At 40.9% G+C, this 27,627-nt stretch overlaps 1 protein-coding gene across 1 annotated transcript in view; it reads left to right on the top strand.

The window, feature by feature from the left end:
• The first annotated feature begins 715 nt into the window (after nt 1–715).
• The window catches only part of LOC140520247 (ALK tyrosine kinase receptor-like), a 505,219-nt gene continuing 478,307 nt past the window's right edge, over nt 716–27,627 (top strand). Inside the window, exon 1 of the mRNA XM_072634099.1 lies at nt 716–2,448. Within this exon, the coding sequence (XP_072490200.1) occupies nt 1,680–2,448 (769 nt within the window). The 5' untranslated portion in view covers nt 716–1,679. The remainder of the gene's footprint in view (nt 2,449–27,627) is intronic.

Genomic DNA, 27,627 nt, shown 5'->3' with positions numbered 1-27,627 from the left:
TCTTGTCTTGGGCTTGCAAGCCAGAAAGCTCATCATTGACAATTTCTGCAGCCTCCACTCTGTTTTTATTCTGGAACTCGCTTTCTTTCAGTCTGATCCACTTAATCTCTCAATGCATAATTAGGGAGAGTGCCTGATTGTGCATTCCACTTCGAGTGTTCTCATTTGCTTAAAACATTGAATCTGACTGTTCACACATCAGTGAAATAGAGCAGAGAAAGAGGCTGGGGATTGGGGGGCGGGGGGCAGGGGTGTATTGGGCGGGCCCGCAGCTTTTCTCAATGAAAGTGTTCGCTACCTCCCAGTCCTGGATCTGCTTTGCATATCATCTGTCCTAACCACCTCATTGGTTGGTGGGAACAGGGCCCGGGCGTGACGCTAGAGCTCCGTTGCGTGCCTGGGTTGTGGCGGGTAGTTGGAGCCAGTCGGACCCCCGCCCCTCCAGCCTTCTCCCGCCCCCTTCTCCCAGCTCCGGCTCCCAGCCATCTGCAAGTGGCTGTCGGAACAGGCAGATGCGATCCAGCGGCTCCCAGAGGCGGCAGCAGCAGGGGCAAGCGGGAGCAGCTGCCACCTCCTGCACCGCTGCGTCTCGCGGAGCCGCGGAGCAGTGAGACGCCCTCTGGACTTCCACAGCAATCTGGGGTGCTGGTTGGCCTGGGGGGGAGGGGGGACGTAAGAAAAGCTTTGGGGGGGGGGGGCTAGGAGAGGCGGAAGGCAAAGGAGGGTATTTCGGGCTCCCAGGCACCGAACGCCTTCAGCTCTCTGCACTCAGTGGTTGCTGCATTCGTTTCTGGAAACTCCAAGGAAACCAACAGATGTGGTAGAACGAGGACGAAGGGGAAAACTTAGTGGGTAAAGGTAGGAATGCAGGGGCCAAGGAGCCTTAGCTCGATGCTGTAAACTGAAGCGCTCGCTTGGGAGCAACCAGCCGGAGCCTGGAAGTTCAGCTCCCGGGACAGCCCCCAGGGCTGCGTGCTGCGACTCTGCGGATAAAAAGGGGTTGACAGGAAAAAAAAGGAGCCCCCTCCGATTCCCTGGCTCAGTCTTTCCTCCTCTATCCCGAAGTCAGCTCCTTGAGTGGTTGGGTAAGCGAATGAGAGAAGCCCAAAGGAGAACGTAGGAGGTTCGCCAGACTGAGGGAATCTCCCCCGTAAGATCTACCATTCTCTGGATCGAAAGTTGCAAAGAATTCAAGGGGAACAGGGGAGAGAAAATTGCCTTCGTGCCCCTCTCTACTCTCTCCAAGCCCTTTTTTCTCTTTCCGTGTTGCTGCTAGAGGTTTCGAACAGAAGCCGTGTTGTTATGGGAGAGAAGCCCTCCGTGGAGGAGAGAGGTGAAAGGGTCCCAGCTGGCGAGTTCAAAGCACCAGGACGGATTTCAGTGCTCCTTCCTGAGCTCACGCCCCCTCCCCTTTCCTAAAAGCTCTCCCTCCCCCCACCTCCTCCTTCAGCTTGTGATCGCATCCTTGGTAGGGGCACCACAAGCTTCCAGGAGTGACTGAGCTCTCAGAGTTCCAGCGGAAGGAGAACACCACGGATCTCAGCGACTGCTCTAAGCCCTCTCTTAGTGCTTGAGGTGGATTTTGGAGGGTGGGAGGGTGAAAAGCGTCAGAGAATCCCGTGACAAGTATTTAGCTGTCCTTTATCCCCTTTTCTGCCTTCCTCTCACTCCGGGACAAAATGAGAGCACCCAGAATGTTCCCATCGGTGGTGCTGCCACCTCTGTGCTTACTATTGCTGGTTTCAATCCCTTGGTCACTGAGCTTGGACCCTTTTGGCTTACCCCCTGGCAGTTCCCCTACGACGGAGCAGCCCCAACCCCAACAGCAGCAGCCCCAACCCCAACAGCAGCGGCCCGGACAGCAGCAGCCCCAGCAGCAACGCGAGCCACTTAGCTACTCCCGGCTCCAAAGGAAGAGCCTGGCTGTGGACTTCATTGTGCCCTCGCTATTCAGGATCTATGCCCGGGAACTGCTACTGTTGCTTCCATCGGCACCAGCAGCCAGCCTACCCGAGGCGCGTAGTTCCCTGGCGCTGGACTGCTCTCCCCTGCTGCTGCTGCTTCTGAGGCGACAGGGTGCTACCAGCACTGCTGCTCTGCCCCACCTACCACCAGGAGGACGAGTACTGTCCAAGGTGCTGAAGGGTGGCTCTGTGAGGAAACTCCGTAGGGCCAAGCAGCTGGTGCTGGAAGTGGGTGAGGAGGCGATCCTGGAGGGCTGCACGGGGACCTCCACTAGTCCTCCGGAGCAGGTGGCTGTGGCCACGACGGGGATGCTAGAGTTCAACCTCACAGAGATGTTCAGTTGGTGGGTCCGCCACGGCGAAGGGCGGCTGCGGATCCGCCTAATGCCTGAGAAGAAGGACTCTTTGCCAGGCAGAGAAGTGAGACTGTCTGCAGCATTAAGAGCCTCCCAGCCTCGTCTACTTTTCCAAATCATAAGGAAGGGTGAGCTGCCCCTGTCTGAATGTTCTATCACTTTACTTTATTCTGATTTGTGGTTGACACTCCCCTCCTTGTCCCCCCACCAAAAAAAAAAAAAAATTCCAAATCCAGAGAACATTTAGTTCTTAACTGGTTTTCTTTCCTCTGCTTCCTAAGCTCGAATTCCTAGTCAGAACTTCTTTACTCCTCCTGAAGGTGGCAACTCCCTGGGAACCTTCCCTTGTGGCACAAAGGCTTGTAGAAAAGTTTCCCACTCTCGGGAGCTAGCGGAATATTGTAACAGTCTTTCAGTGTGGGACATAGTAGGTTGTAGCTATAACTGGCAAGCTCTTCCCTTCTCTCCCAGTCCCTAGTGGAGGGTAGAAATAATCTTTTTCTCTTAAGGATGGAGACTTAATCCTCGTCAAAGGCACACTAAGAACCTGTCCCTGGCCTCTCCTTCAAGCATCCACTATAAGCCACTCTGCTCCCCATACCACATATCGGTAATATAGAAATGCTTTAAATTTTCTCAGGAAAGCCTTTGCTGTTGTTCCTGTTATTTGGTACCTTCTTCCTCTTAAATACACAAGTGACATAGTGGAATCTGTCTTACCTCTGTGAATTTACCTCCTTCTTCCTTGTGATTCATTTCTGATTCTCTCCCTGCCTCCCCGCCCCCTTCCCCAACTTGCCAGAGCCCTTCTGTGGACCTCAGGGGAGTTAGGGAACAGCAGAAGAGATAAGAGTTGGGAAGGATGATTGCTCTTCTTAAGTTGTGGGTAGGGCAGAAGGTTAGCTCCCCTATCTTTTCCTCTTGTTCTTCTTTTCCTTTTCCCCAATTTCTTATCATAGCCATCTGCAGCAATCCTCAGTGGCATAACCTCGCAGGCCTCAACACTGCAGATTTCTCTGCTGGGGAGTCCTGGAATGTTGACTATTTTTTATCTACTAACCAATTTTATTCAGGGTTATACTTAGAGGGGAGAGTAATCCACCTTTTTGTCTTCCTCAGAGTATCATTTCACTAGAACATCAAGTGGATTTGGCTGGATATTGTGTAAGTTTGAATAAAATGAAATATATAAATGAAAATAAGTCATTGAAATCATCTTTAAAAACCTATGCTAATTCAAGTTAGCAAATCTAGCTTCTTTTAATCATCTGTATCTTCAGGACTAAACAACATTCAAATGCTTTGCTGGTTAAAAATGCTCATGATTAATTGAGCTGAAGGCATGGAGGAAAAAAGACCTATTGTGTAGCAACAAGTATGCTCAGAGTCCCCTTCCCCCATTCACACACACACACACACACACACACACACACACACACACACACACACACACACACACTTCTTCTGCATCCAGAACAGCAGGAAAATTTAGAAGCTAGGGTTAGTTTTCTTGTCACTATATAGAAAAGCAGTCTTAGCAGGCTTACTGGAGAAAACAGTTTGGATGCATATTTCAGCTTGAGTGCTCAGGGCATTGGGGCTTAGTGTAGCTTCTTTGTTATCTGATGTTGAGATCATCCTAGTGGGGGTGGGGTAGGATGGAATTGGGGAGAGTGATAGGGTTTGAGAAATATGGCTAGACTACCTTTTCTGGCAGCAAGAGGGAAGGTATGAGAAGAATGATCTTCTTACCTTTGATACCTTCATAATGAAATGCTGGACTTAATTTTTGTTGTTATTGCTGCTGTTATTTATTATTATGAAGTGCATTTGTTTACTTAATTACTTTATGTATAGTCATTCTAATAAATAACTCTGCTGATTTGAGGAGGAAATTGAAATTTTATCCATTTTCATTTATGCTTGCCCTCCTTCTAGACCCTAAGACATTTTTTTTAAACCAATAATACAATGATTGCAAGTCTTAGCATCTCTTACATTAGATGTCACCAGAGGATATTAGGTCTCAGGCGTGGGTTCTCCTCTAAATGTATGTTTTAAATTGGTATATACATATATGTGTGTGTGTGTGTATGCAACTTGAAGATATCAATAGTGTTCTTTAATCACATATACCGCAAATGTAGAGAATATACTTAAGAAATACCCTTTGCTTTGAATTGATGGGAGAGGGGGTATTCCTATGCTCATTGTCTCAAAGGGACATGTCTCCAGATGAGTTCCAGAACTGATTTTTGGCTTCCATCAGGGTGAAACATTTTCTAAGCATCCTAAGTCCTCTTAGAGTGTGGTCCACTTGGCAGCAGGACCAAACCTTTATGCATCATTTGACACATCCAGCAGGGGTTGCTTTCAGAAAGGAATATTTTAGTGGCCAGAAATTTTGGCCAAGAGTTTTTCAGCAAGATAGAGATCAAATGATTATTGATGAGATTGAAAAAGACACTAACTGTAACTGAATGAGCTCTGCCTGACCTGTAGATAGATGGGTCACCTTATTGAATAGTGCTTCTGTCCACTTAACCACCACTTCTCTTGGGATTTATTTTGTTGCTTGGAACTGGTTGGATTTTTCTTGTCTCTGAATATTCACATTGCCTGCCTCTAAGGTAGTTGGTAGTACAGAAGCTCCACTATCTTACCCACCAAATTTCCTTTACGTAAAAGACTTCAGAGAAGCTTACCATGGCTTCTCAGAATTCTCAATGACTATTTCAGAGATGGGAAAGCAATCATTAGGCTGTTGCTTCACATTTCATGTCTGGATCAGCCTGTAGAATTGTAGTCCCATCAATATACATGTGTGAAAATCCTTCATAAATCCCGCAACTTGAATTGATTTTGCTGTTCATTGTGTTCATGTGAATATGACTCTATTCTCTTGATTTAGAGCTTGATTTATATTAAAGGCATTTTAATAACATGCTGCCTGTGAAAGTAAGCATTTGCTTTTTTTCTCAAGGAAAACTGGTACAATGTGGCTCCTTAAATGTAGGTGGTTGGTAAACTGTGATGGAGGTGGCCAGCTATTCTGATGGGACTTTTTGGTGTTAGGAGGTGGTTGTAACATGGCAGTATTGTTGCTTTGGCCATTCCCCAAGGAGTTATGGATCTGAATGCATCTCAAAGTAAAAGGCAACCCCACCAAAATGAGTTTTCATATCATAGCAGGGGGCAAAGCAGTGACTGCCAAGCAACATCTAATGTTCCCATTGGAGCTAGCTGAAGGGGATTGTGAGTTTGGCCAACTATGAGTCCCTAAGGGCAACAAATACTCCTGAGAAGGATTGTAAATTGTGACTTGTAATAACATGCCACGTTATCAGTTTTTCTTTGATGAACAACTTCGCATTCAGTAAATGAGATCAGTGCTCTAAGTACATCAGGGAAATCTTTCTGATGCCTGAAAGTGATATTCCTCTAAGTGTGGAATGGTCTTCCAGGGACAGGGGTAGGGAAAATGTGGGGGGCAGACAAGCTATAAGTCTCTATGAATCATTTCTCTAAAAGCCTGTTTTATATTTTTACATGATGAGAAGCCATATGGGAATCACCTTCTATTGATGGTATGGCATAACAGTTATTCAATATAATTCTGAGAGAGGGAGGGAAGGAGGGAAGGAGGGAAGGAGGGAGGGAGGGAGGGAGGGAGGGAGAGAGAGAGAGAGAGAGCACGAGCGAGCCCAGTGGAGGGCATTGGATTTACCATGAGAAGACCTGGGTTCCTATTTTTAGGTTTGCTGCTTAAGGTCTGCATGGTCTTAGGCAAGTCATTCAACCTCTTTATACCTTAACTTTCTCATCTGTAAAATGACAGGGTTAGTTTAGATAATTCCTGAGGTTCTTTCTAGCTCTTGAACCTCTGACTAATGGATGGAAATTGCCTGGGAGGCAGATTGTGTTAAAAATCAAGGAGCAGGTTCTTAGTTTTCAACAACTAAAACTGTCTAACAATGGAGTGGTAGACAGCTTACTATCATTGGAAGGGTTAAGTGGGAGCTAGATAATCATCTGTCAGAAATCTGATAGAGGCTATTCCTGTTCTGGATGGGAAGGTAGACTAACTGACTTTTAAGGTTCTGACCAAATCTAGCACACTATGAATAACAATCAGTGGGGCAGGGAGGGAAGGGGGGCTATAAGGTAAAACAACCAATAAACATATAGGGATATTGATTCTTTTATCCTCTTTCCTCGTTTGGGAGATAACCTAGCTCCTTCTCTCCTCTTTCCCCTTGATAAAAAGGTGCTTATATATGGCTTAGAATGCCTGACATCTGAGTCAATGCTTGTTTCATTTTGCCAGAGGTTTGAAGGGGCTGTTGTTTTTCCCAAATATCAGAGAGAGGTCTGGGGGAGAATGGCTTATGGAAGGAGGGGCTGTGACTTCTCTTGATTTTGTCTAATTGAATGACATTTAGGGCCTTCTTCAACTTTTCATATTCCTAAGCTTCTGTGAATGTCTCCCTTTTGTTGAGAGTGGGGGAAAAGGATAAATCAGAGCTTTCAAAAATGACACAACTTGCAGGGGATGAGTTGGAAAAATTGAACATTCTGTAGTTTAGAGAAGATCAGCAAGTCTGATTTAAGGGTTGGGAGGACTGATTTATGATGAAAGATGAAAAGAATTAAATATATATGGCAAAGCTAAGTGGTGATGAAGGGGAAGCCATGGTAACAACCTACAAATCTTTGAAGAGTGAGAATGGCAGAGAAAGAAGAATTATCTAGTGTGGGCCTTAGAAGCACTGGGATGGGGATCACAAATGGTTCAATTTCAGGGATATATACTTTCCTCCCCAGTGCCTGAAAGCAATTTTCTCATTGTGGAGTGATCGTAGAAGGGATAGAACATGTGGTCTAGATAAGCTACAAGTGTAGATCATATTTTTTTAAAAGGTAATTTCAATGATGATAAGCCATAGTGAAAGAACACAGGGTCTCAAGAGACAGGGTTTATTAATCTGATCCCTCTAGGGGACCCTTTTGACCCTAATGCTCCCATGTAAAAAATAATTGCATCTATTTTTAGAGTGGGAGGTGTTTATAAGAATTTTGTTGATGAAAAATTATGGGAGATTACTCTGCTTGACATTTGTGATATCTGTATACCCTGCCCCATTTCACAGATCAGGAAGCAGAGACCCATCAAAAGAACTCAAGTCACCTTGCAAATCTTAGATCTGGGAGTGAGACCTAGATCTTCTAACATTTCTTAGTTTACTAGACCATTTTGCCTTCCTGAAAATACATTGGTAACTCTAAGCATATTCATTATTATTTTAAAGATTTAGTCCATGTCCCAAAGTCCACACTGTAAATTCAATAAAAGAGGAGGTAGGTATGTTTATGTGTCTGTATTACTTGTTTGTAGAACGTATGAACACACGTATGCATATTTATGTCTTAGGGGCAGGTGGGGGGGGGGAAGGAGAAGAATTCTTGTTCAGGAAAATTAATTTCTTTATTAGAAAGTTGATCCACTCTAGAGGGCCCCATCTTGGGAACCTAAGAATATATTTCTCTCATGAGGGAAGAAGAGAGCAGAGTTGAGAGTAGCCACCCCTATACCCTCTTGTCTGGCATCGTAGGGAGTTATCAAATCTGCTTTGTGGATGTCAATTTCTCTGCTCATTAACATTTTAAAAAAAGTTTTTTATTTAATGCATGGGGTGGCTCATACCTCTCACCCTGGCATTTGATAATTAACTAGAATTTGAATCACTCTATGAGTTAACTTCATTGTACAACTTAGGTATGAGGAAGCATTTAATCTTTTTTATTTGTATGTCATGTTATTTCTATATATACTACCCCTTCTCCTTGGAATTGAACCTTCCCATGAATTCATTCAACAAAGAAAAATAGTTATTTATTATATTTAAAAAGTGATAACTTATAATAGTAATCTTTTAGATTATTATTATATATTATTAGAATCACTTAATTCTTTCTAAAGCACTTTTTCATCCATTATTTCATTTGACCCATACAACAACCCTAGGAGGTAGGTGCTATTACTATCTCTATTTTACAGATGAGGAAAATGAGGCAAACAAATGACTTGTCTAGGATCACACAGCTACTAAGCGTCTGAGGCTGGATTTGAACTCAGATCTTCTTGACTACAGATGGGGTGGTCTGGTAAAATAGGGAAAGCATTATTATACAGGTGAGGAAACAGACTCAGAGAGTTTGAATGACTTGTCTAAGGTCATACAAGTATCAGGTAGCAGAGCCCAAATTAGCACAGTGCCTGGCACACACTAGGTGATTAATACATGCTTATAGTTAAAGTCACATCAAAGGATAAGAACAAAATCAAATTTAAATGAATGAAATAAATAATACAAAGTGGTAACACCATCAAAACTCTTGAAGTATCAACATGAAAAGCTACATTTTACATCATGCCCCAAAGGTCAATAGATCAGGATTTGGTGGGTAGAGGCCTCCAAAGAGGTGGTCCAACATGAAAAATAACTTTAATTCATAGTAGTAGATATAGAGAATGACTTGAATTTAATCTTTTAAGAGAATATTAACTCTTCTTGGCACATTGACAAGTGTGCTTTGACATGGTCAAAGTTACCTGATCACTGGGGAGAGATAGATGCCTTACCACCAAAAGTCTGAGCCATCTCAAATGTACTTTCTCTTCCAGTCAGACACTCAGCCACTTTTTAATCAACAAGCATTTACTAACCACTTACTATGTGTAAGGAACTATGGCAGGCCCTGGGAGTACAAAGACAGAAATGAAAAAGTTCCTGAGCTGAAGGAGCTTGCATTATATAGCTTATATTTTTCAGTGTGAAAATCCATGAGAAGGAGTGTAAACTCCAGCCCTTCCCTTATCATGTTCATGAGCTGAACAGATGGGACAGTTCCTCCCAACCCAGGTCCAAATTATCCATTCTGAAATGGATGGAGTGGAGGCAGATGTGGAATACCACCCAAGTAATTGAAATGAGCCCGTTAGGAGTAGTCAAGCCCTTAAGATACCATGATGACTTATAACTTGGGTACTTAGAGTAGGAACTCAGTGGAGGAGAGTGCTTCTTTCCCCAGAAAATGCTGCTGGGGTCTATTTGGCATTCATGGAGCATTTTGTATTGGCAGTCATTTTTATTAGTCATTTCTGATCCATTGACTCCCAAGAGTGAGTATGGTTATTCTCTCCTTCCTTTGTAGAAGAAGGAAAATGTGAAGTGTGTGTATGGAGAAGGAAAATAGTTTGTCCAGGGATCTCATCCAGTCAGCTGAGGATAGTACTTAAAAAAAGGAGGGGGAAAGGACAACTCTAAGTCCCAGCCTTGGGCCATTGAGCCCTCATACTGTTTCTTGTCTATATGGGGCTATCAACTTCACTCAACCTTGTGATGGCTTATTGTTCCTCACGTCGACAAAAGTGAGAATTCATATTAAAAGGAAAGCTTTGAAAAGGAGCTGAGTCATTATTGACTTGGAAGAGGGGTGGGGTCAAAATGCCCTCACTTATGAAGCAGCTTTCAGACTGGGAATTATTCTTTTTCTAATAAATGCATCCTTGAACTTTAATGCCTTTCCATTCATAAGCAAAGGTCTTCATCAGAGGAAATTCCTGCAGGCTACCGTGAAGCTATATGGTGTGCTTTCCAAAAAGTAACAAGCCCGAGAAGCATGTATGAAGAGAGCTCTCTGGGACAGAGACTTCAACCACTTGGTTAAGTAAAGCATCTTTGTTCTTTGAACCTTATCTTTCTGGATAAGTAGAACAGGTGCAGGGAGAAGTAGATTGCCAGGTCGTCCTTTGGGGAAAATGAATGGCTAAATGGTAGCCATAAAAATAAATATAAGACCTTGGGACAAAAGAAATCAGGACACTCCTAAAGGAAGCCAGGCATCAGGCCAAAGGAAAATGAAAGGGTGGGCCTAAATCATTTCATATACCTTCTTTTCTCTTCACCTTTCATTCATTTTCCATGGGGATCTGAGTTGATGGTGGAGTCCACTATTTTTAATGAATGTTTATGCCCGTTAGAATATTCTGTGCTTCAGCCAAACTGGATTCTTTGCCATCCCCTCCACCTTCTCACCTCTTTGCCTTTTTTTCACTAAGGTGTTTTGTGTGTGTGTGTGTGTGTGTGTGTGTGTGTGTGTGCCTGGAATGCTCTGCTTGCGTCCTCTTCATCTGTTGAATGGTACCCATCATTTAACACTCATTGTAGAGCCCGGAAGAGCATCTTGAGGGTGCTTGGTACTCGCTCAGAGTTCCTAACACAAGAACTGCATTTGCATAGTCAGTAAGTATCATGTTTGCAGTAAATGCAGTAATATATGTGAAAGCATTTTATAATTCAAAAGCATAAATATGTGTGCATGTAAACGTAAGCTGCTATTGTTGTTATGGTCACTGAGGAAAAATCTGCTTGGTGTTTACAAATGCATCCTTTTATTTTTGACCCGTAACAAATATTCATTGTCAAGCAAAACAAATTCCCATAATGGTCAGTGCTGAAAATGTATGTCTTATTCTACATCTTGAGTCCATCATCTCTTTTCTAGGAGATAAGTAACAGACTTCATTATCAGTCTTCTGGAACTGAGGTTGGTCAATTGCATTGATCAGAGTTGAATGCAAATATATCCTAGTGTACTTGTCAATCAGTCGATTCCATGGACTCTGCTGACCACTCTTCTGTCCCTGGCAGTTAACCAGTTATTAGTATTTGTATCAGTGTCATATACTTTCATGTACAGCTTACTGCATGACAAAACTCTCACCTTGGAGTCAGGACATTTGTGTTCTGTTCCTGACACTGACACTAACTGGAAAGTGTGACCATCAGAAACACGTCTTCTAATTTCTTCACTTTAGTCTCTTGATCTTTCAGTAAAAAAAATAACAAAGCAAAGCAAAACGGTATTATCTCATTCCTTCCTTCCACTTTCAATTACAAAATACTGTGAATTCTATCTACCCAATTCAATCAATGTCATGCCAAAAAGTATTTATCAAGTACCTGCTGTATTAAAGGTACTATGCCAGGCTCCAGGAATACAAAGACCCTCCCTTGCCCCTTTCCCCAAAGGAAAAAACTTGCATTCAGGAAACTGGCATTCTCCTAAACTTATGTGAGCTTCATTTTCCCCTCCTTTCACTTTTTAGCTTCAGGATCTCATCAATTCTAACTATCCAGTGCAATCCAAGAAACATTTATCAAGAGCTAATTAGGTGACAGGTCTTGTTCCAGGGGTTGGTGACACAGACAAGAATGAAGCAATTCTTGCTCTCAAGGGAGTTCACATTTTACCAAGCTTACATGAGCTACACCCTCCCCTCTCTGCTCTTAGTGCTCCTATGTTTTTTCAAATGTCATCTACTTAACATCTCTCCCATGGCAGAGCGGTCTTTGAAGAGGCATTGGAAAGAAGCTATAGTTCCAGAGTAGCTGGGTTCAAATTCCGCCTTTGACATTTTTTTTTTACCTAGGACAAATTATTTACTCTTTCTGGGTCACTGTTTCCTTTCCTAGAAAATGAGAGGTTTAGACTAGATGGACTTCGAGGTACCTTCTGGCTCTAGATTTGTGGTCCTTTGACACCACTGCCATTTTCAATGGCCCCTAATGCATCTTCTCAGGGATGGTTATTTGTTATGTCACTGCCAGACTAATCTTTATCCAGTGCCTGTTCCATGTCAAAATGCATCAGTGGTTCTGTATTTCTTACTAGGCCTAGAATATAACCTGGCATTCAAGGTCATCCATAATCTTGTACTACCTTACCTTTCCAGCCTAATGCCATACTCCTTGCTTCCATATATTCAGTGCTCCAGTTAGAAGGAACCCCTTCACATCTTTGGTATATAGTCTAACTTTTCCCACCTGTGCCTTTGCTCATACTATTTTTGATGTTGGAGATGCCTTCTCCTCCATCACCTGTTCAATTCCCAACCATTCATTAAACTATAGTTCCCAAACTTCTTCCTCCATGAAGCCTCCTCCAATTTTCTTCAGCTGAAAATGAGCTTTCCATCATCAGCACTCATGGAATATGTGACTCACATCTACCTCTCTTATGTAGTTCCCTTGTGTTATTTTGTGTTGGAGCTGTTGTGTCCTATACGGTAAGCCTCACTAGGACAGGGAGCATATGGTTATCTAAACTTGTTATATCTTTTCTTCGTGTAGAGAAAACTGCAAACTTCTTCACAGTAAACACTTAACACTTGCTTGTTGAATTAAATTGAATTTTATCCACTTCTTTATCACCACCCAATTAATAGGAATGTTACAGAAGATCATCCCACTGTCTTTTTAAAAACATTATGAAAAAAAGCATTGGTGCTTATGGCCAGAGTGAACTTACAGAAATCTGGCAATGCTAATAGAGGACATTCGTTACAGTCTCCTTTTGCTTTATCTTCCTAATTATTTTCATTTTCATGGGCATCCAATTCTATACCTAGCTGCTGCTATTAAAAGTAGAAGGGAATGAAGCAGCAGAATGTGTGAAGATGCAGAGAGTAGAAGAATATGGGAGCGAGTTCCCTTAGGTGGTGGACAAGTATGGATTGTTAGACACAGAATAGAGGTGAGAGTGCTTGAGAAGGGGGAAGGGATACCTTTTACTAGGTTAGATGCAGAAGGAGACGTGCAGGTAGAGTCAGAGGAAATAGGAACTTGTTCCAGATATTCTGGATCTTCTTAGTAAAATATGATGCCAATTCATGCCTACCTATATCACCAAGTATTTCAACCTCTCCACTCTCTTTCACTGTGTCTTACTTTCCTATGCCTTCTTCCTCAGGAATCTCCCTGGCAAATCCTGCTGAGGAAGGCACAAAAAATTTTGCCACATTTTCTTTATGTCAACCTGGGCAGCTGAGGTGAGAAGACTGCCTCATTGAAAGCTTCTCTTTGAAATGGCCCACATTTGTCTTGACATAATAATTTGAAAGAGTTTGGTTGAAGAAAAATGTCACGAAGCACAAATGCAGATTTGATACATCTGACCTTTCTTTTCTTTAGAACAATAAATGTCAAACAGCTTAAGATGACAGGCCAGGGTGGCTTCTGATTATTGATGTGTTTAAATATTTGAGTACAGAGCCTGTCTTGGACTTACGTCTAATGTACATGAAGAGTCTGATTTATGGCAGGGAAAAACTTTGAAGAAACCCACAGAGTTGGGGCTGTTTACATCTGAGAAAACTGCAAGCCTGAAATGAAAACATAATTGGTCCTTGAAAGGACCAGAGACATTTGATAATATTGGGAAACAAATTTTGCCTTAAAAATCATCTTTCATTTTTTCGCTTATGTTGCCTGATTCCCTGCTTGGCAATGACTTTCTCCCTCAAACATCACTTATCTGTTTATTTTGCTGTTTCTTAACGTAATTATCTTAAAATAATGTGTATTAAGGACAGTTAGGTAGGGCAGTGGATAGGATATCAGGCCTGGAGTTAGGAAGATTTATTTTCCTGAATTCAAATCCTCAGACACTTATTATTGATGTAACCCTGGGCAAGTCACTCAACTCAGTTTGCCTCAGTTTTCTTATCTGTAAAATGAGCTGTAGAAGGAAATGGAAAACTGTTCCAGTTTCTTTGCCAAGAAAACCCCAAATGGGGTCATGAAGAGTCAGACATGACTGAAAAACAATTGAACAAGGTGTAATTAATATATATTAAATGTGTATTATACCTCCTAATATTGTGGATCCCCATACTAGTCTGTGAGCTCTATAAAAGTAAGAACCAATCATGCCTTTTCTAGATTCTACATGTTTCCCAGTCTCCATGACAATGCTATGAATGCAATACATACTTAATCAGAGAATATTGTTGTGTTAGTGTTAGTGCTGCGTAGTGTTGCAAAGGAAGAGAAACCATCAGGCCATACTATGTAGGATCTCTTGTACTTTCTGAGAAGGCAGTCTCTTATCATTTATACTTGCCTAATTTCTCCCATTTTACTGAAGATATTTTACTGTTAAAATGGAAAGAAAGGGAAATCAGGGAGTGATATTGCACCAGCTATGGTGAACCCTTTTAAAACTCCAATATTGGAATTCAGAGTAAAATGATTTCCCTAATATCACTCCCAGTTATTATCTTAAGAGTAGTTGAGAGGCTGTGGATAGTGATTGACCCTTTTAAAAAATTCTCCAAAGTATTTTTTCCCTGACCACATTTTTGGAGGGGATTCAGTCTGGTTCATTTTAGTTTGGATTATGTATATCCTTTGGCACCTAACTGTGATCCTCAAAATGGGATTGACCTGAAAAGGAATTAAAAGATAAAACAAATGAAATAGGTATTGGTTCCATATGATACATATAGATAATGTAGCATGAAACAAACCTCCTCCATCAAAGAACAAAAATAAAACTGGATGACCAGAAGTCTTCAAATGGAGGCTGGATATTGAGGATATTGTAGAGACTGTATAAACTAGGAGACTTGCGGGGTCCCTTCCAACACAGGTGCTGTAATTCTGTGAGTATCAAATGTTATATTAATTGACATATCTAAAGTTCCAAAGGAAATGTTTGTAACTTAATCTATTCTCAACACAAATATGAAACCTTCACAATTTCAGGGCAAAAAAAGTCTTTATTACAAAAATAAACTTTGAAAACAAAAGCAGACATGGAAGAGTCATAATATAGTGGTTAGAATTCTGGCCAGAAATCAGGAGAATTGGTTGGGCTCTTATCCCAGCTCTAGCATTAACTCACTGTGTGACTTTGGGAAAGTCCCTTAGTTTCCCCGAGCCTGGGTATTTTCATTTGTAAAATGTGGGTATTAAACTATATCATTGGTAAGGAACCTTCTGATTCTCAAGCTAATATTGAAGTACTATAGAGATGGTCATTGTAGAAGTAAATTGCTCTAGTAATGTTCTTTTTTCCCTTATTAATTAATTTTTAGTTTTCAACATTCACTTCCACAAGATTGAGTTCCAAATTTTCTCCCCATCTGTTTCCTCCCCTTGTCCCCAGATAGTATGCATTCTGATTGCCCCTTCCCCCAATCTGCCCTCCTTTTCATTACCCCCCTTTTCTCATCCCCTTCCCTTGTATTCTCCTGTAGGGTAAGATAGATTTTTATACCCATTGACTGCATATCTTATTTCCCAGTTGCATGTAAAAACATTAATATTCATTTTTAAAACTTTGAGATCCAAATTCTCTCCTTCTCTCACTCCTCACCTATCTTCATTGAGAAGACAAACAATTTGATATAGGTTATACATGTGTAGCCATGCAGAACACTTCCATAATAGTCATGTTGTGAAAGACTAACTTCATTTCCCTCCATCCTGTCCTGCCCCTTGTTTATTTTGTTCTCTCCTTTGACCATGTCCCTCCTCAAAAATGATTGCTTCTAACTAACTTCTCTCCCAATCTGCTGTCCCTTCTATCATTCCCCTTCTCTTATTCCCTTTCCCCCTACTTTCCTGTCGGGTAAGATAGATTTTCCACTCAATTGAGTGTGTGTGTTAATCCCTCCTTAAGCCAAATCTGATGAGAGTAAGATTCACTCATTCCCTTTCATCTCTCACCTCTTCCCCTCCACTGTAAAATCTTTCTTTCCTCTTTTATATAAAATAATGTATCACATTCTACCTCTCCCTTTCTCCTTCTCCCAGTCCATTCCTCTCTCTCTCCTTCATTTTATTTTTTAGATACCATCCCTTCATATCCAACTGCCTCTGTGCCTTCTGTCTGTATATGTATTTGCTCCAACTACCCTAATACTGGGAAAGGTCTCATAAGTTACAAATATCATTGTTCCATGTAGGAATGTAAACAGTTCAACTTTAATAAGTCCCTTATGATTTTTCTTTCCTGTTTACCTTTTCATACTTCTCTTGAGTTTTGGATTTGAAAGTCAAATTTTTTATTCAGCTTTGGTCTTTTCATTAAGAATTCTTGAAAGTCCTCTATTTCACTGAATGACCATTTTTCTCTCTGAAGGATTACGTTCAGTTTTGCTGGGTAGGTGATTCTTAGGTTTAATCCTAGCTCCTTTGACCTGCAGAATATCATATTTCAAGCCCTCTAATCACTTAGTGTAAAAGCTGCTAAATCTTGTGTTATCCTGATTGTGTTTCCATAATACTTGAATGCTTTCTTTCTGGCTGCTTGCAATATTTTCTCCTTGACCTAGAAGCTCTGGAATTTGGCTACAATATTCTTAGGAGTTTTCTTTTTTGGATCTCTTTCAGGAGGTGATTAGAGTATTCTTTCTATTTCTATTTTACTTTCTGGTTCTAGAATATCAGGGGAATTTTTCTTGATAATTTCTTGAAAGATGATATGTAGACTCTTTTTTTGATCATGGTTTTCAGACAGTCCAGTAATTTTTAAATTATCTCTCTTGGATTCATTTTCACAGTTAGTTGTTTTTCCAATAAGTTATTTTACATTGTCTTCTTTTTTCATTCATTTGGTTTTGTTTTATAATTTCTTGATTTCTCATAGAATCATTAGCTTCCATTTGCTCCCTTCTAGTTTGTAAGTAATTATTTTCTTCTGTGAACTTTTGGACCTCCTTTTCCATTTTGCCAGTTCTTTTTAAGGCATTCTTCTCCTTATTGGTTTTTTGTACCTCTTTTGCCATTTGGGTTAGTCTATTTTTAAGTTATTATTTTCTTCAATATTTTTGGGGGTCTCCTTTAGAATAAACTCATTTTTCTTGATTAACTTGTATCATTCTCATTTCTCTTTCTAGGTTTTCTTCTACTTCTCTTACTTGGTTTTCAAAATCCTTTTTGGATTCTTCCATGGCCTGAGATCAATTCATATTTTTCTTGGAGGTTTTGGATGTAGGTGCTTTAACTTTGTTATCTTCTTCTGGATGTATGTTTTGATCTTAGTCAACAAAGTAAGATTCTATAGTCTGAGTTATTTTTCTGCTGTTTACTTCTTTTCTCAGACAATTACTTGGTTTTTTTTAACTCTTTGTTAAGGTAGGACTCTGCTTCTAGTCTGGAGGGGATACTCTCCCAAGCTGCAGGGGTTTAGTGCAGCTGTTTTCAGAGATAATTCTAGCGACCTGTAAATTTTCACTTCTTCTAAGGTGGTATGATCAAAGGACAGATGTTTACTCCTCTCCTGGTCTGTGCTTTGCTCTGTGAATGATCACAAGCACTCTTTTCTGCCTTGGAACTGTGAGGAGGATTCCCTTCCCACTGCCACCACAAGCTCTGCCATACCAGTGCTCCTCTTTGCCCCAGGACCACCATCTAGAAGTGTGACCCAAATACAAGAAGAGTAAAGCAAGAGAATCTTGCCTCAGTGCCAGCAAAGAGATCTGTGATTGCCTTCTAATCAGCAGCTTGATCCCCCCACTGTCTGTGGGCTGAGAGCTCTAGAAGAAGCTGCTGCTTCTGTTGCCCCAAGGTAGGGGCCAGACCGCAAGTCCGACAGAACCTTCCCACTAACTTTCTAAGCTGTCTTTGGCATTTGTAGGTTGAGATATGTGGAAACTGTGATTCAGTCCTCTGAGGCTTACTCAGGGTTTGCTGGGGCCAGGTGTAAGCTGGAGTATTTTGTGCTGGATTGTGCTCCTCTCTCAGACTGTTGCAATAGACCTTTCCTGTTGACCTTCCAGGTTGTCTTGGGTGGAAATCTGTTTCACTCTGTCATTTTGTGGGTTCTGCTACTCTAGAATTTGTTTAGAGTCATTTTTTAATATGCATTTGGAGGGGTTTGGGATAGATCTCAAGCAAGTGTCTGCTTTTACTCTGCCATCTTGGTGTAATAGACTTCTTCCTGGCGTCATAGGAGATCACCATAGACTGAGAATTTTTCAGCAGTGAAAGGGCATGACTGGAGGGACAATTAAATTGAATCCAGTAAACACTTATTAAGCATCTATTATGTTCTAGGCACTGGGATAGGGAAAAAAAAAAGCAAAACAAAAAGAAAAAATAATTTTTTCCTCAAGGAGCTTACATTCTACTCAGTCCCTTTGTGAGGACTAGCTAGAAGTCCTGGGTTGACCAGGCAGAGCCAGGGGTCATTTATGAGCATCTATTGTTGTTGTAAGTCATTTCAGTCGTATCTGACTCTTTGTGACTGCATTTGATATTTTCTTGGCACAGATACTGAAGTAGTTTGCCATTTCCTTCTCTAGTTCATTTTACAAGTGAAGAAATGAGGCTAATGGTGTTAAATGACTTGCCCAGGGTCACACAGCTAGAAAGTGTTTGAGACTGGATTTGAACTCACCAAGATGAGTCTTTCTGACTTCAGGCCTGGCGCTCTATTCACTGTGCCATCCAGCTGCCCCATTAGAGTCTATTCATACAGGTTCCTAAACAGAGGCATTAGAGGTAGAATGTAGATACTAGATGTTTGAGTATGAAAGGATCATAGATATTGAGAGACAAGGGGAAATATATCTATATCTATATTTATCTATATCTATCTATCTATCTATCTATCTATCTATCTATCTATCTATCTATCTATCTATACACACATATACATACACACACACACACACAAACACATACTGTTTGGTTAGCCAATGCATTTGGATACTGGAGGAAGTAAAATAGGTTCAGGTTTCACATAGTTCAAGATATTTTATAGCATCAGGTCTTAATGGTGTATGTGTGTCTTTTGTTTATTTGTACCCAACCTTAAGAGGGCATCTAGTCCCACCTTCTAGTTTCCCCATATTATCTTCCATCAACAAATATGAATGCTCTCAGTTGGTAAAATGCCAATTGAATAATTGAGGGTATGGGCAACTAAGAATAATATGGAGTCATTGATATACTAGCTCAAATGGTTGTGGTATTGACAGATAGCATCTGTGCAATGGAGAGACAACTGGACTCGGAATCAGGGGACCTAATGCCTACTACCTGTGTGACCCTGGGAAAGTCATTTCACTTTCTCTGAGTTCAAGTTTCCTCATCCCTCAGTTGAAGGGGTTATACTAGATGACTCCTGAGATCTCTTCTAACCCTAAACCTACAATCTTATGTGTGATGCTGTGCCCCTGTGCCTGGCATTCCCTCCTCACTTTTGCCCCTTAGAATTCCTAGTTTCCTTCAAAGCTCAACTCCACTACCACTTCTCAATGGACTCTTTCTTGATTCCCCTTCCCCCACAGCTACTAGTGCCTTCCTCACCCAAAATTACCTTTTTTGGTATGTATATTTTGTATATGCTTATATATGTTCCTACTGTCTCTCTCATAAGGGGTAGGAAAGAGTATTTATTAAGTGCTTCTATCTAAGTTGATCTTTTAACAATAATAGGTGTTATCCTGTATACTTGAGGAAACAGATAAGCAGAAGTTAAATGACTCACACTGCTGGTGAGTATTTGAGGCTGGATTTGAACTCAGATATTCCTGACTCCAGGTCCAGTGCTCTGTCAACTACCTAGATCCCTCCATAGAATGAAAACTTCTTGAAGGCAGATACTTTTTTGTTTCTTCTTGCAACCCTCATACTTAGGATGGTGCCTAGCATGTAGTAGATGCTCAATAATGATTGTTGATGGATTGGCCCCATGAGCCTTTTGACAAGAATGATTTATTAACTACTATCACAGAATAGACCTTTGAAAATTATTTTCATTTCTATCCAAAAAGGAAAACCAGATTATTTTCAGGTACTCACCGGGATGCAGAACACTAAATTGAACTCTGCTAAATTCGTTCAGTCCCAGAGAATCACAGAGGAGTCACTTCGAGTCTCTAGATTCCACGATTGTTACTGACAATTGCTACCAACCAGGAAAGAAACCGCAAGGAGAGAACAAAGCCCAACCCTGCTGCACTTCTATCTCCTTACTCCAGAGAGAACAGAGGGGCTGAGGAAGGCGGGGAAATAGGGGAGGAAATATGGAGAAAAGAGCATAGTGGTACTAGAGTAGATTGTGCTGTTTGCAAGATCTTTGCCTCATAACTTAATGACTCCTTAACTCTTTTCTTATCAGCAGGAGATAATTTATTTTAGAGAATTAAGCTGGACCTTCTGGAATTAGTGTAAACAGCTGGAGGCTTGACAGAGGTCCCCACCCCTAATCCATTGGCTTGGCAGAAGACCATCTTCTGATGAAGAGGGGGTACTGAAATGAGCTGCATTGGCCCGAAGGAGGGGATTCTTTTGGAGCATCTGAGAAGTTCCTCTGACCTAGGAACAGTCACAGGCTTGATCGTATGGATTCCATCCTCCAATGGCATTCCATTACCTCTAGAATAAAACGCAGACTGTTCTATTTGACATTTGGCAGTTATAACCTGACACCAACCTAGTTTTTCTGGGTTTATTTAGGTTACTCCCATTCATGCCCTCTACAATCCATTTGAGCTGACAGCTAGGTATTGGCAATGGTTAGAGAGCCAGGACTAGAGTCAGGAAGTCCTGAGTTCAAATCCAATATCAGATAATTACTGTCTCTGTGACCCTGGGCAAGTCACTTAAACTCCTGCTTACCTCAGTTTCCTCATCTGTAAAATGGGCATTAGTAATAGCATCTACCAGCCATATCATATTGCATGCCGTCTTGGGGAGGAAGGGAGGAGGGAAGGGGAAAAATTTTAAACTTATGGAAGTGCTTGTTGAAAACTAAAAATAAGTAAATTTTAAAAAATAGTAGCATCTACCTCCCAGGGCCTTTGTCAGGATCAAATGAGATAATAACTGTAAAATACACAGTACAGTACCTGGGGCATAGCAAACATTATATAAATATTAACTACCATGATTAATGTTATTCTTTTTACTGTTTCTCACATGTGGTACTTCATTTCCCATCTCCATACCTTTGTGTACGCTATTCCTCATGTGTGGAATATACTTCTTCTTCACTTCCCCCTCTTTGAATCCCTAGTGTCTTTCAAAGCTCAGCTCAAATACCACCTCTGTGATCTTTCCTGCTCTTGCATAACAGCTGCCCTCTCCCTCAATTATATTTATTTTGTGTGTGTGTGTATATATGGATGGATGTGTATATATATACATATACACATCTACATACATAAGCACATACCTATATATGCATTTGTACATACATATTGTTTCTTTGGATAGAATATGAACTCCTTAAGTACTGGACCATGCATTTCAATTTGGTCTATGTTTCCCCAGCACTTAGTCCAGTGCATGGTACCCAGTAGGCATTACTTAATAAATACTTACTGGTGTTTGCCTCTAACTAGCTTGTAGCATCAGGCAAGTTGCTCAAGCTTTGAGGTCTTAGTTTCCTCAGCAGCGGAATTGAAGGAATTGGACTAGACACGGTTGAAGGACCTTTCCAGCTCTAAATCCTTTAAAAAATGTATTGTGTATCTTCTCTGTGTGAGTACTATGCTAGGTTTATTCTCTCTTTTTTGCGAGGGAAGCATTCAGGGTTAAGTGATTTGCGTAGGTTCACACAGTTTGTAAGTGTCTGAGGCCAGGTTTGAACTCAGGTCCTCCTGACTTCACAGTCAGTGCTCTATCTACTGGCCACTACTTGACCTAGGGTTATTCTTAATGAAAGTGAAGGGAGTAGAAGTAAATAAATTTGGATAAGTAAGATAGTACCTAATTCTAGAGGGCTTGAAAAGTCAGATAGAGGCATTTAATCAAGGTACAGTGGAAAATAGGGAGCCACTGTAAATCTTTAAGCAAGTTTATGAGATGAAGCATGTTTTAGGAAGATCAGAATATTAGTGTTATCTGTGCCCTGTGTCCTAATCAAACTGGTTTACTTGCTGTTACCTTTAAGTAAATTCCATCTCCTATCCTTGCATCCTCCATGCCTTTACAGCATGGAACCTCCAGGCTGCTCTCCTTCCTGACCTCCGCCTTTCAGAACCTCCAAGTCTCATCAAGTCTTAGCTCAAGTGCCATCTCCTAAAAGTGGTTGATAATCCCTCTCAACTTTTTTGCGTTTATTTTATGTGTGCTTTTCTGTGTTCATGCTATTTCTCCCCCAGTAGAATGTAACCCCTTTGAGGCCAGGGGTAGTCTCAGTTTTGACTTTGTATCACAAGCACATGGCAATGATCTGACACACAGAAGCACTTAACAAATTTTTGTGGGATTGATTCAGTTAAATCTGGGACAAGAGAAACTAAATGAAAGGGGAGCCAAGCAAAATTTAGTCATTCATTCACTCATTAATTCCTTTAAGAATTCGGGACTAGAGTGCTGGCAGTCTGAATGAAAAAGAGATGAATCTGTAAGCATTTTGAAAGAAGAATCCATGGGATTTGGTGATAGATGTATTCACAAGATCTTAGTGAAGTTTTAAGTTTTAATGACTTAAATCATTGGTGTCAAATTCAAAAAGAAATAGGACCACTGAACCATTCATAAGGATCACTGCAGGCTGCATATTCTCTTAGAAAACCACGTTAACATTATCTATGTTCTATCACATTTTAATTTTCTTAAATATTTTCCAATTACATTTTAATCTGGTTCACCTATTGTCAAGGAATTTGACATCTCTGGTTTAAATAGCTTAAAATTGTGCTAATACTTTTGGAACACCCCATTCAGGAAGTGAAGGAGAGGGAGCATTCAACGAGAACTAAAAAAGGAAATAAAGATTTTTTTTAAAACAATGAAGAATTTGGGAAAGTAGCCAGTTGGGAGGGAAGATGGTAATATTGGTTTCACACATGTTGAGTCTGGACACTGTGCCAGCCAAGCAGAGAAACTCAGCAGACAGTTAGAAGTATGGCACTAGAGTGCAGGTCAGGGCTGGTAATGTAGATTGGGGAGCCATCAGCACAGAGACTTTCCAGTATAAATTATGCACTTTGCTTGAAACTTCATTTCATGCTTTTCAGAGAAAAAAGGAAGGAAGAAAGCCCACTGAATTATGGATTATTTAACTGTATTAAAGGTGATTCTCCCCTCCCTTCCACTGTGTGGGTTGGTATCCATTATTTGCCTTTCCCCTTCTCTTCAAAAGTCGGAGGTGCCTTTGTCTCCATTTCTTGTGAGATTCAGAGGATTTCCAAAGAAACAATTAAGAAACCAAGGAGAAGGGGGACATTCACTGGAGAACAGGGCTGCTCTCTTGTTGATGTCCTCAGAAAGGCTTTCTATCACAATGGTAATTAGAGAAAAAATAAGGCATGCCTAAAGAGGAAAGCAACCATTTATATTTATGGGGGGTGGGGAGGAAGTTATTTAAAGAGCATATTTTCTCTTCCCACAGCCAGCCATCCTGTTGTTTGATTTAAAGCTTTCCTAAAATCAAGCACTGATTCTCAAGAAGAGATCAGCTGCTTGGCAGAAAATTATATCTGATGAAGAGGGGATACTGAGACGGGCTAGATTGGCCTGAAGGAGGGGTTTCTTTTGCAGCATGTGAGAAGCTTCTCTATGATACCTATAGCTGAGGAAGCAGAAACAGCAAGCGACATGTAGGCATGCAGCGCGGAGGCATGCAACATACAGACACACACCAAATAGGCACACTGCATACAGATGCAGAACCTTCTCAGGTTTGGTGTGTTTTTTCAGCATTATCATTTTAAAAATAGCCATTGGGGGCAGGGAGCTGGATATAGCAGAAGAGTATAGAGATGTGAATTGCAATTCTAACTTTGTTACTAGCAGCGACCTTGAGCAAGTTGCTGACTCTTCCTCGGTCTCCATTTCCTCATCTGACAAATGGAGATAATAATGTCACTCTATATCAGTTTAACCTTCTGAGTGCCTTAACCCTCTTAGCATTAGAACTCCCACACAGGGGTCTTCACTGTCTGGACTGGTAAGTACAAACCACCATATCTAGCCAGCCCCAAATATGCTTCATGTTCCACACTGGCCTTCCAGCCATTTTTCATGACACTGCATTATTCCTGCCTCTGCTTACCTCCCCCAAGCCTTTCAGATCTGAACCATAATCAAGTCAATACTGAAAACTTTTGTAAAGAGCATACCAATCAATTCCCCATGCCTCTTCTCATTGTCCAAAACCAAAACGTTTTTTTCCCGGTCTCCAACCTTCTATGTGTGTTACCTTTGCTCAACTAAGCTCCTTGAGGTCAGGAACTATATTCTTTTTTATATTTATACCTCCAGCACTTAGCACAGTGCCTGGCATATAGTTAGTGCTTATTAAATGCTTATTGATTGACTGAAGAGATCACTTCTGGATGAGGAAATCAGAGAAGGTTTCCTGAAGAAGGAGGCCATTGAGCTCAACCTTAATAGATTTAATAATTTCATTCATTCATTCATTCATTCATTCATTCATTCATTCATTCATGCCTTTGGAGTATTTAGAAGATGAGGTGAAATGTATTGCATTTGGAAGGCATTTATATGTTTGAGATTGCATGAATGATAGATGTGGAAATACTGTGAAAGGTTCAAAGTGCTGAACACATATAAGGTGCTATTTTCATGAACCATTTCCTAACCTCATGGAGTTTACAATCTAAGACAGACATATTAGTGTGGACTTTATTTAACAAGGGGTTAAGAACCAGAGTATAGAGAAATATGTTCCTGACAAAAATATCCAAGGAGGTCCTCTCCTCCTTTCAGTTCAATTCCATTCAATACACATTTATAAAATGCCTGCTATGAGTAAGGCACAGTGCTAGGCACTTAGAAGACAAAAATTATACATTCCCCATATTCAAGGTTCTTATGTTTTACTTGGATGGGGGTAGGGGGTTAAAATATGTCCACAGATAAACGCCAGGCAATGTGAGAAAGCACCAATGACTTGGGGGAGAGTATTAGGAAAAGATTCTCATAGATGGTGACACCTGAGCTGGAGGTGGGAAAGGTGTGCACCCCAAGGGAACAGAGATGGGAGATAACTCACTAGATTCAAGGGATAGCAAGTAGGACAGTTTGTCTTAAATGTAGAGTATATGAAGAAGAAATATAAAACAAGTCTATGGAAGCAAGTTGGAAACACATTATGGTTAGCTTTAAATGTCACGCTAAGGAGTTTATTTTTAATCTTAGAGGCAAGTGGGAGCCACCAAAGATTAAAGCAAGAGAGTGACAATGATCTGACATGGTTTTAGGGATGTGGATTTGGCAACTGTGTGGAGGATGGATTAGAGAGGAATTGGAGTCTAAAAGCAAGGAGGTGACCATTACAGCAGTCTTGGCAAAAGATTAAAAGCACTTGAATTAGTGCAGTGGAAATGTAAATGGATAGAAGGGAATAGACAAGAGATGTTGTGATAGTAGAATTGATAAGACTTGGCAACTGGTTGAATATGAGAGTGAAGGGAAAAGCAAAGGTCAAGGATGAAACCTGAGTTGCTAGAAGTATGGGAGTGCTGTCAAGCAAAATAAGGAAGTTTGCAGGAGGGGCAAACAGAATGGGTAGACATGTTGAGTTTGAGATATTGATGGATCATCCAGACAGAGATAATGGGGTCATAGCATTATAGCTTTACCACATGTTATAGAGGAGGAAACTGAGATCCACAGAAATGAAATGACTTGCTCAAGGTCACACAGTGGCAAAGCTGAGGTTTGAACTGAACTTGTCTGATTCCAAATCCAGTGCTTTCTTCATTGTACTATATTACCTTCTAAGATGCCTAACAGTCAACTGATAATGTGGGAATGGAGTCTAGGAGAGAGAGAAGAGAGAGAGAGAGAGAGAGAGAGAGAGAGAGAGAGAGAGAGAGAGAGAGAGAATAAGAATGAATGTATAGATTTATGAGTCTTCATTGTAGAAGAGATACTACTAGATTATCTACTGAGATCACCAATGGAGAAAGTAGAGAAAAGGTTTCATGGTAAAGTTTTTGGGAGAGCCTTTAAAAAAAGATCATTCACCAAATGACAACACTGAAAAGCTTAATTTGCTTTATAAAAATAAGCATTTTACTTAACTTTAATCCTCAAAAGGGAGGGTGGGGGATGGATGATGATCCAGAAAAGGAGAAAGGAGAAGGTATTGTCAGACAAATAGGAGGAGAGGTAAGGTATTAAAAAAAACTGAGAGTCAAAAAGCATACCCAGGGAAAGGGTTTTTTTTTTTGGTGTGTGTGTGTGTGTGTGTGTGTGTGTGTGTGTAGTGCTGGAGCTTGACAGTGTTACAAGCTTCAAAGAAGGCAAGTTAGATGAGGACTGAGAAAGGCAATTGGACTTAACAGTTAAGAGATTGTTGGTAACCCTGGAGAGAGCAATTTCAGTTGAGTGGTGATGTTGGAACTCATATTGCAAGAGGCTTAGCAGTGAGTGGGAGGTGAAGAAGTAACAATAAGTTTAGATGAGTGTTTGTAGTATTTTAGCTGTGAAAGGAAAATAGTTATAGGACGATAGCTTGAGGATATGACAGGGTCAAGTGTGGGCTTTTTTAATGATGTTTATTTATATGTTTTTAAAAGAGTGGCAAATGCTTATAGGCAGTGGGGAAAGAGTAATAGACAGAGAGATTGAAGATAAAAGAGAGACAAGGAGTGATCTAAAGGGGCAAGCTCTTGAAGATGACAGAGATGGGATTAAGGCCCATGTAGAGGGGTTTGCCTAGACAACCAAAAGAGATGTCTCTTCCTCAGAAGCTGCAGCGAAGGAGGAGAGAAGGGAAGATGCACATAGGAGAGATTTAAGGTATGAAGTAGGGGACTAGAGATGGCTCATGGCAGATAATTTTCATTTTCTCAAAGCAGGAAGCAAATTTCTCTGCAGAGATGGAGACGGATTGTTGTAGGAGGTTGGAAGAAAGAAGGGATAGTACACAATATCAAATCCCTCCCTGCTGTAGGGAGTGTGACAGTCAGGGAAGAATAAAAACACTTCAGCTATTGATGATTCAGTTGAGATTAGATAGTATAAATTTGTTAATGGACCCAGTTAGCATGGTTGTGCCACCCTTTGGTAGCTTCTTGTAGGATAGAATAGGAGCAGAAAAGGTAACACCGGGTTGGTGCTTGGCAAAGCATGATTAGTGATAGCACAAAGGAACAAGGGAATTCAAGGGGAAAGAACAGTTCAAATGATCAGCTATAGGCTTGTTAGTATGGGCTATATAAAGACTATGGAGAAAAATGGTTGGTTGGACTTTGTTGTCCTTCATTTTCAAAGAGAACCAAAATAACAACATTGTGTTAGAATCAAGTTACTAGTATTGGTCTAATTGTGGCTGATCAGATTAATATGAGCTCAGAATATTCTGCCACAGGTTGGGCACAAAAAGTCCATGTGAACATTTGGAGTGGATTCTCTAAATTTGCACATCTTGTGTTTCTTTTGAGCTACTTCAGTTATGCTTTGCTCCTAAAGCACAGCATCTGCTCTAATGAGGACACACCATGCTGGATGGTGTCTCCTGTGTCA

Source organism: Notamacropus eugenii, chromosome 1 (assembly GCF_028372415.1).
Source record: "Notamacropus eugenii isolate mMacEug1 chromosome 1, mMacEug1.pri_v2, whole genome shotgun sequence".
Classification (NCBI taxonomy): domain Eukaryota; kingdom Metazoa; phylum Chordata; class Mammalia; order Diprotodontia; family Macropodidae; genus Notamacropus; species Notamacropus eugenii.
This window is presented reverse-complemented; position numbering and strand designations above follow the sequence as displayed.